Genomic DNA, 13654 nt, shown 5'->3' on the forward strand with positions numbered 1-13654 from the left:
GCACAGTTCAAGCTCTGGCACTATCTGCAACAAATCTTCAAAAGTAGGATGTAATATGGTGAGAATGGTGGTTAGCAAGCCATGACAACGCTTTTAGGTATATATGAGGTATAATCCAAATTTGCGATTAGGCACATCTCGGGAATAGTTCACATTTGCGACAGACGCAGAGTACATCTATCAGTGTCTAGTCCTGTCCCTGTTCGATTCTTGCCATTTCTTGGACCGTCTCCTTGGCTATCCTGCGTGTCTTTCGATCCAAGGCAGTGACCAAGCTGACCCATTCGAATCTCTCCTTCCAGAACGCCCACCGTTCCTTTGACCAACCTTCGGATCCTGTCCACTTCGTTGGAAATTCTCTTCCCATGGATCCTTCCATTGCATATATCTCCCTGCCACAATGTCTGATCCACTGTGCTGCGGCAGGTACCCACCCATTGAGGGTTCTGATATCAATCTCTTCCAGCAGGTGGTCACGGAGCTCACAATACTCCTCGTCATCATCATCATTGTCCAGATCCTCCAGCTCCTGTTCGATATCTTCATGGTGAACTTTCTCCCAGGGTGCTTTCTCCAGTGTCTTTCTCAAGACCCAGCCACCGTGACGGAGATGACCGACATGATTAGCACGGATGCCCCGAGCATAGAGCTTGGCTGCGAACGAATTGACATTAACCCAAGCTTGCCGCTTTTCATCGCGTTGAGGATCATAATATGGATGATCGACGTCTGCTTTGTCAGTCTGAGCTTGGAGCTGATCTTGGAGAAGACATACAGTCAAAGACAAATTCTGTCATATATTCACTGAGCCCATCCAGTCGACTAAAGGCTCCGTTGCACTCAGTCAGACTGTGCAGCTCTGCAATAAAGTCCACCAGGCGGTCGTTCTGATCAGTGAATTTACCGATAGTTGCAAAAAGGAGAGGCCATAGTGATGTGTAGTCGGGGTCTGGGTTAGTCTCTTGGATGTAGCACGACACTGCTTCTCGAGCTGCCGCGGATGGTGGAGTGGAAGGATCCGCCAAAAGTGACTTGATTGCTGAGAGCATGCTTGCAGGTGCGGGGTATTTTTTCCGGCTCTGTGCCGTGATAAAAGCCTCATATTCAGAGTCCATAATGTTTAGATTTGGAAATGCCGGACAGCTATGTTGATTGTTGTCAAAAGAGGATTCGAAGGGTGGTTCATTTTAAAAGCTTAGTCTTGGGGCTGTGATGGGGTTCTAGTTTAGTGCTATTGTGTTCCGTGTCAGACAAGGCTGAATTTGCCAAATGTTCCTTCAAGGCTTAGCTTTTAGCCAAGAATAATAATAGACTAGTACCTTCCACTGTGACAGTGAAACAAGACATGGCCCCCACATTGGCTGACCCCAAAGATACCTAAGACATGGCGGTGCGGTCTGTGGGTCACTTGATGATGATGATCTTCAACTCTAACAAACAAAGCTGTGCAGGATCATCCATATTCCAGAGAAATTACTGGTTGATCGGACAGAAGGCTTTTGATGGGCCTGAATTGAGGTGGGGGCTAACAGAGTGACGCGCAAACTGAGTCTGAGGCAGGAGTTGGCCTCAAAAGGATTCTCTACATCCAAAGCAAATCCGGTGGGAAAGTCTGTTCAAGGCCACGTTCTATGCGTTCATGTATGTAAACAACTCATATACAAGAGCTTTTAGTTATTTTTGCTGTTTGCTAGAGGCCAAGGCTTGCTTTAAGAACGTAGTCTTTGCCTGCGCATTCTTCTGCTGCAGGCTCTTGCTTCCCGATACTGTATGCATCTGAATAAGGCTATTGCTTGAAATTGGCTCTGCTTTCTTTTTCCTCAGCCCCCAGGGCTAAAGTGATGAAAGTGGGTTGCTGCATATTTGGCCCCTTTTGCCTGAAAGCCTTGGATCTTCACGCAAAAGGCATCAAGATGATAGCTTTCGGCAGATATAAAGGTGTCTCGAAAACCTGCCAAAGATTGTGCTCATCAACCGACAACTACACGACTCCCCAGCAAGATCCTAGTGTTTGAAATCATTCGCAAAGACCTTTTCCTATAACTCCAAGATGCCATCGTTCTTTCGTTCTCTGGCTCTCCATGCCCTCTTGGCTGGTGCTCTGGTGGCCCAGGTCACCAATGCCTACCCCCAACCTGTTCTCGTTCGTTCCGAAGATGCAACCATTCCTCCTCATGGCACTATCAAGACCGAACCAGTCTCAGTGGTGCATTCCGTCGTTGCCGCCGATGGTGAGCTGGACAAGCGTTCGAAGCCTTTGAAAATCGCCCAAGAACCGACTAAAAGCTACAGCTGTCCGGCGACAAATAACTATGGAGGGACCACATACACCTCTGGACAGCTCAAAGTTGCTTTTGTCAGGGCAGCCCAATACGCCAACGATGGCCAACAAATTGGAGACAGTCAGTTTGCAACCAATCCTTAAAGACAACCTTACTCACTGCTACTCAGGAAACTACCCGCATACCTTTGGCAATGGTGAAAATCTTCCCTTCCCCTGCGGCAGGAGCACCATGGAATTTCCCTTGGATCGAGATAATCCGGGCACTGTATACAGCGGCCAGAGCGTGAAGACCTTGCCTGACCGTCTTGTCTTTGAGTTCAAGGATGGCAAAAAGGAGGGAAAGGCAAAGTTCTGTGGAGTGATGCGCCATGGAAACAATGGTGATTTTGTCAACTGTTCCTAAATCTTGCATGGAAGGGACATTGAAGGGAGACATTAGCTGCATATTGGCCGAATTGATTTATTGTTCTATGATCTATCATACTATATCTCAGCCTTGTGTAAAGATTTAAGTAAACGAAACAGTCTCTATTTGTGTTGAGCCAGTAAAATCCAATCCAACTTCAGTATGAAAAGCATAATAAGCGTAAGACTGGAACAGCAAGTCCTCTTGATTGAAGGGCGAACAAAAGGCTCCCTTGGGTCTCAGCATTAAGCCTTGCTGTCTTATTTACTATGGGACGGAAAGTATCGGCATCACTTTTTCTTATATCCGACATTTTCCGAGGATGACTCCCGTGAGTCCGTGACAAAAAAGCAACACTCCTTAGGGAGCACACCGTAACAACTCCAACCAGGGAATCCACCATGTCTTCCAGAACCAAGACAAAAGTGGCTTGTAAGTTTTGTAATCTTCGCCGAGTCAAATGCGATCGAACCGAGGACAGGGCGTGCATCAACTGTCAAGTGGCTGGACAGCAATGCGAGCCGATCATCTCGCGACGTGGAAAGTATTGACACCGTTGCCACGCTGGTTATGATTTGAGATACTAAGTTTGTGGCAGATACGAGCGTTCCAATGCTAAAAATCATCGAAGGGGATCAGCTCGTCGAGCTGTTCACTCTCAAGATGGGAACCGCTGTAGCCCAAGGACTCAACCTCCACTAGCTCGAGAGAGTGCCGGTCCGCATCCCATACAGTATGGCCCATCTGGGGACGAAGCCGGTGTATCTGATCAAGTGCGCAGCCCGGGATTTATCAACAGGACCAATGATTCAGATCGCGGCAAGGAGATGGTGTACTACGGAGACTCGTTCAATCTCAACTACGTCCTACGTGAGATGGGTAATCCGTTCCAAGGCGATTTTGACAGCACCTCCTTTAAACTTAGCATCGAGGAGTTGTATTTGAACCACTTAGGTCAGCAGACGAAGGATCAGCTCGACGCTCATGAATGCAGCGAGCGCATCCGGTTACAAGAAATAGGCGCATTCCAGCGTCTCGACAAAGAGATAAGCGACGCCCTTGTTCAGACGTTCTTCGCTGTAGTCTACCCGCACTGCCCCATCTTCGATCTTTCAGAGTTCCACACCAAGTACAAGGCAGAACAGGTCTCCCCGCTTGTGTTGCAGGCGCTGTATTTCGTCGGCGCGGCTCATTGTGAAGTGTCATTGATCGAAAAAGCGGGGTTTGCCAATCGGTATATGGCTACTTTTACGTTCTATCAAAGAGCAAAGGCATTGTACGATGCAAACTATGAATCAGATGCTATTGCTACAGTTCAGGCCTTGTACCTTCTGTCCTACTGGTGGGGTAGTCCTTTGGAACAAAAGGATATGTGGCACTGGACGGGGCTTGCTGTTGGCCTTGCCCAAACTCTCGGTTTGCACCAGAGGTCAGTTGATATCGCTATTTCCTTTAACTTTATGTTGACTAATTGTTCAATTCAGTAAGACATATGCGGGCTTACCAGAAAGGCAACGGAAGTTGTGGAGACGTATTTGGTGGACCGTCTATGTATGTGTGAACATGACGAACGGAACCCAGCTGACTGGATGATCAGAGTCATGATATCCTTATGGCCCTTATATTGGGTAATACTCCACATGTCAACGAGGCATATTGTAGCGTGCCTTTCCTGTCTGAAGCGGATATTGAGGACGACGAGGAAGACATCCCTGATACGCATTTGCTCGGTAGTCAGACACAAGAAAGTCGTCTCTACATTGTTTATTTTGTAGACCTGGCCAAGCGAAGTATATAACCAACGATCGTCCCCAAACAATGCTAACTTCTTCTAGCTAGTCAGTGTCTCGAAGCCCTCTTCGGCGCCTGCTCGGATGAGTCCAGAATACAAAGCAGTCTTGACAGAATTTCTTCGTGGCAATCGATCCTTCCTCAAGTCCTCCAGCGGAACGGCTCAGCAATCTCCTTGCAGAGTGGCTATTGGACGTCTTTGATCCACCTGACCTGCCAGTTCGTACAGTCAATCCGGAATTAGACGAATGATCGCTAATGCAGAGAGGCAGCACATGCCAAATCCTCCTTCATCGGAACGGCTTCCAGTCCCCAAATAGACTGAGGTTAGGGTCACTGCCGTCTGATGCTGCTGTCAATATTGTGCGGATCCTCGAGGACATGATGTCTTCTGGGGTTCTTATTGTGTCGTGCCTACGAACGTATGCTGTTCATCACTACAGATCCAATGAACCAGAGGCTGACAGACAATCAGGATACCGGCTGTATTTGCCTCCCTAAGTGTCCAGATTGCGAACATTAATGGAAGTCCACCCGATGCAACCGAAATTGCAAAGCATAGAGCGCGCTTCTGCATGCTTGTCCTGAAAAAATTGCGAGATCGTTGGACTCCGCTCCTATGGTACTATTCTCTGTTCTTAGGAATACTACACAAAATGGGCTGTGAAACTCCAGATAACGGGGGACACAGCACTAATTCATCCCATGGTCACTCCTTGGGGGCCTCAAGCGCGGCTGAGCCTCTTCCTGGTACTCTGTGGACACAAGCGCAACGCAACCAGGTTTCGGACATTTCCAGCGGGTCATTCATGGCACAAGTCCTGACAGAGGAAGCTGATTATGGTGCAATGATGGAGTGTTTCCCATTCTCCAGCTTCTTGACTGACAGCATTTCTGGACAATCCGACAACCCGTTTGACCCAGCGGGCCCTTAGCCATGCCCTTATCTCCGGTACCACATCCTCGTCACCTTTGTACGCTCGATCTTCCTCTTCAACTGGAGAATACCATATAGAAGCGCCTCCGGCGTCGGCGGACAACCAGGCACGTAGATATCCACCGGGACCAACCGGTCCACGCCCCGGACAACACTATACGAGTGATGATAATACCCGCCCCCGTTCGCACAACTTCCCATACTAATCACCCACTTTGGATCGGGCATTTGGTCGTACAGCTGTCGCAGCGCCGGTGCCATCTTGTTGGTCACTGTTCCCGAGACGATCATGACATCTGCTTGGCGGGGCGATGCGCGGAAGATGATTCCCTGTCGGTCTTGGTCATATCGGGGCATGGAGGCGGCCATCATCTCCACGCCGCAGCAGGCCAAGCCGAAGGCGAGGGGCCAGAAGGAGCCTTGACGGGCCCAATTGATGAGGGAGTCAGTTGTTGTTCTGAGTAGGTTAGTATGTTTGGGGGCGTATGGAGGATGGCAACTGACAGTATATGGTGTAGCTTGCCGGCATTCTCTTCTTTGCTTTGGTTGAACGAAGTTGGAAGCGAGGAGTTGGTTACTGTGTGCTTTTGCCAGCTTGAGGATGCTCGCAACTGGAATCGTAGCACCTTTGCTCTCGGACGGGTATCGATCGCACAAGTATTTCCATATCGCCCAGATATATCAGGCTTGGAGCACAAGGGTCGGAGCGGTGTATATAACCGAGCTCGCATCATATCATGAACGGATGTACCGAGTTTAATAATAAACTTCTCTCTAAGAACAATATTTATCAAACAAGATCAGCTTCAGAGAGGAGCAGCATAATATAATATACAATATAATTTCGCCGATATGGCTGTTATCCAGCTAGATCCCAAGTCGGCGATATGAGTTTTTGATGGCGGAGGCATATCGCCGACTTGAGACTTCCATCGTAAATCAGACGGACAACAATCCTCGAACTGGAGTCAACAACTGAATAGACGTCAGAACAGTACATTTTTGAGGACGAGCTATGTTTACAAGGAGAAGTCAATTGACCAAGTGTACTATGCGCAGTCGTCAGATCAAAAACTGCCTTGGCAATGCTTCGAGGAGCAGTAGCTTTCTACAAGCAGGCTATATACGCATCCAGGGGCAACTCAAATGAATACGCCAACAATGACCCGGGTAATTAGTGCGAATCTAACAGGTACAGGTGGGACAAAGACAGATAACTTATTTGAATGCTCGTCCATAAATTGAAATTGTTAGTGCTTTCCCGGAATCCTTCATCGTCGTGTAGTAGTGTCCTAATCTTGTCTAGTGTATTGTCCTAGAAACGCAACCTTTATTTCTATGCTTCTTAAAGATCAAATTTCCAATCCACCAATACCTGTTTCAAGGCTATTCATTCATCACCAAACATTCTTTGATTGCAGAAACCTCGTCGGATCCAAACAGCGCCGTTAGCCGAGTATCTTCGAAGCCTGCCGGTTCCCGTGCCCGCCCCGAGGCGTTGATAGGTGTCCACCAATTTCTCTTTGCTGGACTCTAAGTCAAACCGTCAATAAAAGCACAGTAAAATGATGGTAACTACAATAGAATTGCATAATCACTGTAAATCGCAAGGTCTTCACATTGGAATAGGTCACTGTCCATTGTCGGGAGGGAACCAAGAACCCCTTCTAAATGATAGCGAAGACTCTGCGTATTGGGTTGGTAAGGCTTTGACTCCGTAAACAACAACTCGATATCAATGCTATACTGCGGCAGGATGTCCGCGAGAAGTGATGTATTGATGGCCAACGGAAATGAGAATCAGTCTTAGTTCTATGGTCCGCTTAATGCCACAAACCTACAATAACATCTAAGACCCAGGCATGAAATGTGACTTTTACAAACATAGTATTCTCTCTCCCAAGCCTCTGAATAATTAGGAGTAGTTTGGCAATTTTATTCTATTATTGTTATATTCATGGGTCACGTTCTAATTATATATACCCGCTCATATATTCTGGACGTTGTTTTACCGCAGATTGGCAGTGCACACTACGCCACATGTTCATTAACTATCCCACATTAGACCGACGGCATACGAGGGAAGTAAGCAGAATACCTTCTTAATAAAATGATTATGAGTTTTCTTAACAAGAGGGATACAACCACAAACAGATATTCAAGTCTTTGTTTGGCCAATTGCAGATTCGAGTGTGGGGACGGTCCGTGTACGGTCCGGTTCATCAGCCAATTCCGCCAAGCAAACTGGTGTGTCCGGCTCACGGCCCGTGAAGCATGCATGACTTGATCACAGTTTTGTCTTCGATAGGGATATAAATGTCAAGATCTGCGGCCAATTTTGGAGCAATGAAACTCAAATCAAAGATCCTTCAATTTGACTCAACCTCAAATAACGAGAAACATGAACAAGAACGACAGCTTCATCATCGTCGGCGCTGGTGCCTTCGGGCTCTCCACTGCCCTAAGGCTCGCTCAAGATGGATATACATCTGTCACTGTCCTAGATAGATGCATGCCCCCAGTTCCAGATGGGAGCAGTAATGACATCTCGCGCGTCATTCGATTCGACTACGGCGATCCGGTCTACGCTCAAATCGCCAAAGAGGCGTACGACCAGTGGAAGACACCCCAGTACTCCGAGGCGTTTCACCAGACGCCTTGCCTCTGGGTGTCGCAAGAAGGAACCTTGGAGCAACCTGTGCAGCCCCGTGCGGCGGAGTATAGTCGCAAGACGCGGCAGGTATTGACGGAAATGGGGCACGAGTGGCATGCCGTTTCCAGTGTCGACGAGGCGAAGAGACGGTTCCCTGCTTTGAGTGGGAAGTTGGCAACGCCTGGCTTTGACGGGTTTTACAATACTAATGCCGGATGGGCGGACGCGGGACTAGCTGTCCAAAGACTCGCCAGTCGCTGCGTGGCAGCGGGAGTCAGCTTTATTACCGGTCCGAATGGCCATGTCGTCGAGCTTGAGTATGGACGGGATGGAGTAGTTGACGCCGTTCGGACTATCAACGGCAGCCGCATCACCGGCGACAGATTCATTGTTGCCACCGGCGCCTGGACGGCGAGTCTCATCCCGTCTTGGAACTCGATGATGGCTACTGGGCAGATTGTTGGATGGCTCCGTCTGACACCCGAGGAGATGATTCGGCTTAAGGACCTCCCCATCTACTTCAACTTCTCCACGGGCTTCTTCTGTTTTCCCGTCCATCAAGCCACAGGATACCTGAAAGTCGCAGTCCACGGGTTCGGGTATACGTCGCCACATCCCAAAGCTGTATCGGTACCCCCAAGCTCGGCTGTTTCTGCAAGAGCCAACTTCATCCCCGCAGATGGTATGAAACGACTGTTAGCCGGGCTGAGGGATATCTTGCCCGAACTTGCGGAACGGGGATTCGAAAAAGTGGGTCTGTGTTGGTACAATGACACCCCTACCGGGGACTTCATTTTCGATTATCACCCTGAGCACAAGAACTTGTTCATTGCCACAGGCGGCAGCGGACAGTAAGTGGGCGCCGAGTATAGTCGCATACAAAGGATCTGACTGAATCATAGTGCTTTCAAATTCCTCCCTGTCCTTGGGAAGTACATTGTCGGTAGTATCGAGCGGAAGCTTCCGGGCGAACTGCTGGAGAAGTGGAAATTCCCATCACAGTTCCGTGAACGGTTCCGAAATGACGCATTTCAAGGCGATGGCAGCCGTGGAGGGCCCGAGAGACGAGAGATGACACCCCAGGAGCGCGAGATGTACACTGCTGCAATGACTGCATCAGTCCGAAAATGTAAAATCTAGAGGGTCAGGAAGGACATACATATGACCATCGATACTCGTACATGACGCATGGCGTTGATTAGCCTAATGTGAAATGCTTCTTTGCTTGAAATGAGCCCCGCATATCATGCTCCTTTCCTGCACAACGTATGACGTGGCCCAACGACAGTCATAAGAATCACTTCGCACTTCGTATGCAAACACGCCGGACGAGCAATACTCACTCACTCTTATGATACAGAGGGAGAATTACTCTCTGTGGGCTGAGATCTCGAATAGTCAAGGTAGCGGTTTAGAATCATAACTGCTCCGGCAAATAACCTCCAAAGAGAAACCACTCCGCAGCATCAGGCATTGCCAATCCCAGCTCATCAGTATTTGATATCGGCCACTCCGAAGGAAGACAATGCTCAAGAGAGTCTGTAGCGGGTCGAGGCTCTTGAGTTTGTGATCTTGGAAGATCAACCATTACCTCTTCTACTACATCATGTCCTGTCGGTGAAGAGCCGTCCAGAGGCCACGGCACAGATACTCCTCCCATATGGTGGTCGGGCGAAGAACTCGACGCATCGAATTTAGATGCCTTAGCAAAGCTACAGGACGTACCAAAGTCAAGAATATCCCACATCAAACGCTCGTCCTCAGCAGACATGCGAGGTAGATCAGACGAGGCTGGCATGCAGGGAAGAATGCCGGAGAACTCTTCCTGATTATGATACAGTGAACCATAGTCCTTGCGTCGTTCAGCAATTTTTTTCAACCTATCGGCCTGAAGAAGCATCAGCACTGCTATAATTGCCAATTCGGGTTCACGCACCAAGACTCCCATATTCCCCCAGTACGCCGATAAGCCAGTCACGAATGCCACAAGCGTTTCGTAGTCATTCTTGGCCAGGCGGGCAACTTGCTGCTTTTTACTCTGAGAATGCTCCAACTGGATCGTGGCCGCAATCGCGCAGAGATACCCAATAAATGGGTCGTAGAGCTTGAAGTCCACCTCGTTCATCTCCCGCACAAACCGGGCAATCCATCTGGAATGGATGACGGAGCTCTCGAATGATTTCTGCAGAAAGGTAGAAGGTATGTTTTGCCCGTACTGCCGAAGCTTACTCGTGACGACAAATGGGTGGTGCAGCAATGCCTGTATCGAATGGAAGAGAAATTGAACGCATAGCCAGGTGGACAAGTAAGCACGCGAGCCAGGCTCCTCGCGCGCCCGTCGGCAAAAATCGACATTCATGTAGCGGTGTGTATCCGCGAAGTGCGTTTGAAATTGCATCCAGTCCGATTCTAGCCCTGCCCATGTCGAACCTGACTGCCATGGGGGGCATCTATCCTCATCAGAAGGCTCGAACACATACTCTGTGAGCTTGCCCCAGATAGAGGAAAGCCGAATGAGACACGCCAGAATCTCATCATCTACCTTTTTCCCTAGTTTTCCAGGTCCGTCGTACAGTCTACCACATGAGCTGGAGCATCCACGGTCTGTACCAGACGCATTCGGAGAAGGAAAGGGTAATGTGAAATGCTTGTCGCTCAGGCAGATTGAATAGGTCCGGGAGGCATTGTAATTGCGGTCAAGCATGAAAAATGCCCATGTAATGCGCTTCCAGTCTTCTTGATCAGCTGTAGTCTGAAGCGAGGTGTAGCCATCGCTTCTGTTCAGCCCGACCGACTGTAGCGCTCGAAGTGCAAGGGCGACACTATTGTAACCTCGATCTGACCGACCATCGGCGAGATCTAGTTGCGCCATCAGGAACGTGCCCTGCAGGAAAGGAAGACACAGATTGCCTGTTCTATACTGATTGACCAGAATGTTCCAAGCCATATTAGTACAATCAGCTGTATTTGGCGCATATGACCGTAAGTCCCCAGAAACTTTGCTGGCCAGACGAGAGGTGAGCGCGATGAGAGGAAATACCACCTCTGAAGGCAATTTTTCCGCGTCTTTTCTCAGCTTATCTCTGGAGAAGACACAGTATGGCTGGTCATGAAAGTGATCCAGGTAAACCTCTACCTGAGATCTGATGTATTCCGGCTGAAATGGGACACTTAAAATTCATCATTCACACAGTTCATCGCAATGGGAATGAAAATCGCCAATGACATACCATGGCATCCTTTCTCCTGAGCTAGAATTGTCCGTCCTGTCAGATGTTCTATACCCGGCACTGCTTGTCGGCAACCTCTCTCTGATCGGAATAACATCAGCATGATTGAACCCAATGATGAGATGTGTCTGAGCTTGAGGAGAACGTACTGAAGAAGGGTCGTGATCGCATCCAGCCTCTGTTCGATACGCCGGAACTGCGGAGCATTTGGCGCAGTTCCTGGTAGCTCGTCATCTGGGGTGCGTGGTTGGCTGAGTCCTAAGGGAGCTCCCAATGCTGCACCATTGGCTGCCCGCCGCGTGTTGTATGAACAGCGCTGACCAAGTCTCTGATATAGCGAGCAAGTCGGCTTCTCACCTGGGCAACGAGCCTTTTTTCGACTTGACGCAGATATTGCAAGTTAGTTGCCTGCCTCATGGAATTGATAGAATCACGTGCGTAGGTGTGAACGGCCTAAATTGCCCCTCATTCGATATAGAGATACGCACCGGCATGGTCCGCATGCTTGACGAGTACGTTGTACTGATACTTTATGGACAGTATGGTTGTCATTTGCGGCATTCATTACGAATGGAAGTTATAATGGAAGGTCAGATTGTTGCCCATAGAGAGGAAATTTTAAGAGCCATCATGAAAGCTGAAGCAAATCACATAGTTATGATTCTCAGAGCACGTGAGCAGACACCTTGACCAATCAACATCCTCCATAATTGGTAAGCGAGTGGGCCCTCACACGTTTCCAACGCACTCTTAAGAGATCAAGGCAGTTGAACCCTTCACTATGCCACTAAAAACATCTATTGATTTGCAAAATTCAGTTGAGCAAGAACGAGGATAATTCTTCCTATATCAGCCCTTAAAATGCAAGAGACGCACCTCTCATCTCATGGGGGCCTTCTCGCTGATGTCAATGAGCTGATACCAGATATCGGTTATAGAAAGATCATCGCGTCTTCTGCAGACTTTGCGTGCGCTTGATTCAGAATTACTGAAGGTTATGCCCCATTTGCAATATAACTCTCGAGCTTACCCGACATGTATCGTTTATGTACAGTACGACAATATCGTTATGTATGTCTGACCATGCGGCTAATCCGAAGGTTCGTCGTCTCAACCAGCTGAGTTTGCCTGGACAATGTACAGCTGGATGCAATACCGGTGCAAATGTCATGGTATCCCTAGTGATTTCTAAATCGCACTTCTGGCAGGGCATAGCGCGGAAGACGATGAACGGGCTACCGGTCTTCGGGAATCATAGTGCATCAAAAACGCACCACAACTTCCAAGACCTCCCATTGCTATCCATTATTCTGGGCCGTACCAACCCTCAAGGCAAAAGAAACTCCTCACGGCCGAGGGCTACCTGGAATCTAAAGTTCTTAATGCCGGACGATGAATCCGTCCAAACGTCCCACATCTGGCACGACGATTTACACAAAGAAATCATCCAATCCGAATAATCCTCAGAGATCTACAGTTTTATTGATTGGCATGCAACTGAGCTGGCCCCTTTGTATGGTCATACGCTCGAGCCCTATTTCTTAGTTACGATGATTCATTCTTGGATGGATAATTGGACCGCCGACATCTGAGGATATTCGAGCACTTCTTCAGGATGAACCTGAGACAATGGCAAGTCGCAAGGCTGACTCTCTGTTCACCAAGATGTTGCTAGTCGCTCTGTACAGATATTTTGTGCGCAAGAAAAGCAGGCGTCTGTTAAGTCTCTGGAGTATCACCAGACCCCTGCTTTCATCTACTTCTGTTCGCTCGGAACCTTCTTCTTGATGGAGAAGCGACATGCTTACGGATATTGGGGAATCAGCAGCAGGGAAACTGGGCCGCGATTCCAAGAATATCACGCTGCAAGCGAAAGTCCTCCATTGGACCTCTCTAAGGGCATGCTTAAAGAGATGGAAAGGACAGTACAGGTGCAACAACATCCATCATGCTGATGCAAGAGGCACAGGAAATGATCAGTAAGCACTTTTTTCAGGCACAGGGAGTGGTAAGCTAAGAGCAATTTGCCAAGGCAAGAGAGATCATACCTAAGTACATGCGAAACACTGAGGAAGTTAGAACCCGCATGGCTATTTGATTAGTTACTTATTTCGGAAACACCTGGGAAGTCTGTGGTCTAACCACAGCTTCTCTCAAAGGGGTCTTTCCTATATGCTCATCCCAGATGATTGATGCTTGGGTCTTTTAGAAATACTGTATTTCATCCCATCTCCTTTTGGGTCATGCTAAATACAGGAAGTTCCTATATTATTGACACAGCACAGCTAACCGGAAGTATATGTTTACTAGTTTTTCTAAATCGCTCGCTTATAGTAAACCGATTCCCTGAAAA

General features: G+C 48.4%; 6 protein-coding genes across 6 annotated transcripts; 3 read left to right on the plus strand and 3 right to left on the minus strand.

The window, feature by feature from the left end:
* Nucleotides 1–187: 187 nt before the first annotated feature.
* Nucleotides 188–1115, minus strand: NFIA_023540 (DUF3632 domain-containing protein; the record flags this gene model as incomplete). The annotated part of the gene is given in 2 exon segments (XM_001265539.1): nt 188–759; nt 776–1115. 2 exon segments carry the CDS (start codon nt 1113–1115, stop codon nt 188–190), a joined length of 912 nt encoding a protein of 303 aa, XP_001265540.1.
* Nucleotides 1116–2050: 935 nt separating this feature from the next.
* Nucleotides 2051–2687, plus strand: NFIA_023550 (uncharacterized protein; the record flags this gene model as incomplete). Its single annotated transcript, XM_001265540.1, has 2 exons — nt 2051–2402; nt 2452–2687. 2 exons carry the CDS (start codon nt 2051–2053, stop codon nt 2685–2687), a joined length of 588 nt encoding a protein of 195 aa, XP_001265541.1.
* Nucleotides 2688–3091: 404 nt separating this feature from the next.
* NFIA_023560 (fungal specific transcription factor domain-containing protein) lies at nt 3092–4725 on the plus strand (the record flags this gene model as incomplete). Its single annotated transcript, XM_001265541.1, has 5 exons — nt 3092–3122; nt 3393–4119; nt 4175–4241; nt 4288–4480; nt 4526–4725. 5 exons carry the CDS (start codon nt 3092–3094, stop codon nt 4723–4725), a joined length of 1218 nt encoding a protein of 405 aa, XP_001265542.1.
* Nucleotides 4726–5424: 699 nt separating this feature from the next.
* On the minus strand, nt 5425–6152 carry NFIA_023570 (NuoB/complex I 20 kDa subunit family protein; the record flags this gene model as incomplete). The annotated part of the gene is made up of 2 exons (XM_001265542.1): nt 5425–5875; nt 5923–6152. 2 exons carry the CDS (start codon nt 6150–6152, stop codon nt 5425–5427), a joined length of 681 nt encoding a protein of 226 aa, XP_001265543.1.
* A 1667-nt stretch (nt 6153–7819) lies between these two features.
* Nucleotides 7820–9211, plus strand: NFIA_023580 (NAD(P)/FAD-dependent oxidoreductase; the record flags this gene model as incomplete). Its single annotated transcript, XM_001265543.1, has 2 exons — nt 7820–8922; nt 8974–9211. 2 exons carry the CDS (start codon nt 7820–7822, stop codon nt 9209–9211), a joined length of 1341 nt encoding a protein of 446 aa, XP_001265544.1.
* A 277-nt stretch (nt 9212–9488) lies between these two features.
* On the minus strand, nt 9489–11018 carry NFIA_023590 (fungal specific transcription factor domain-containing protein; the record flags this gene model as incomplete). Its single annotated transcript, XM_001265544.1, has 1 exon — nt 9489–11018. One exon carries the CDS (start codon nt 11016–11018, stop codon nt 9489–9491), a length of 1530 nt encoding a protein of 509 aa, XP_001265545.1.
* Nucleotides 11019–13654: the final 2636 nt, after the last annotated feature.

The sequence above is a fragment of the Aspergillus fischeri genome, genomic scaffold, assembly GCF_000149645.3.
Source record: "Aspergillus fischeri NRRL 181 1099437636249 genomic scaffold, whole genome shotgun sequence".
Taxonomy (NCBI): domain Eukaryota; kingdom Fungi; phylum Ascomycota; class Eurotiomycetes; order Eurotiales; family Aspergillaceae; genus Aspergillus; species Aspergillus fischeri.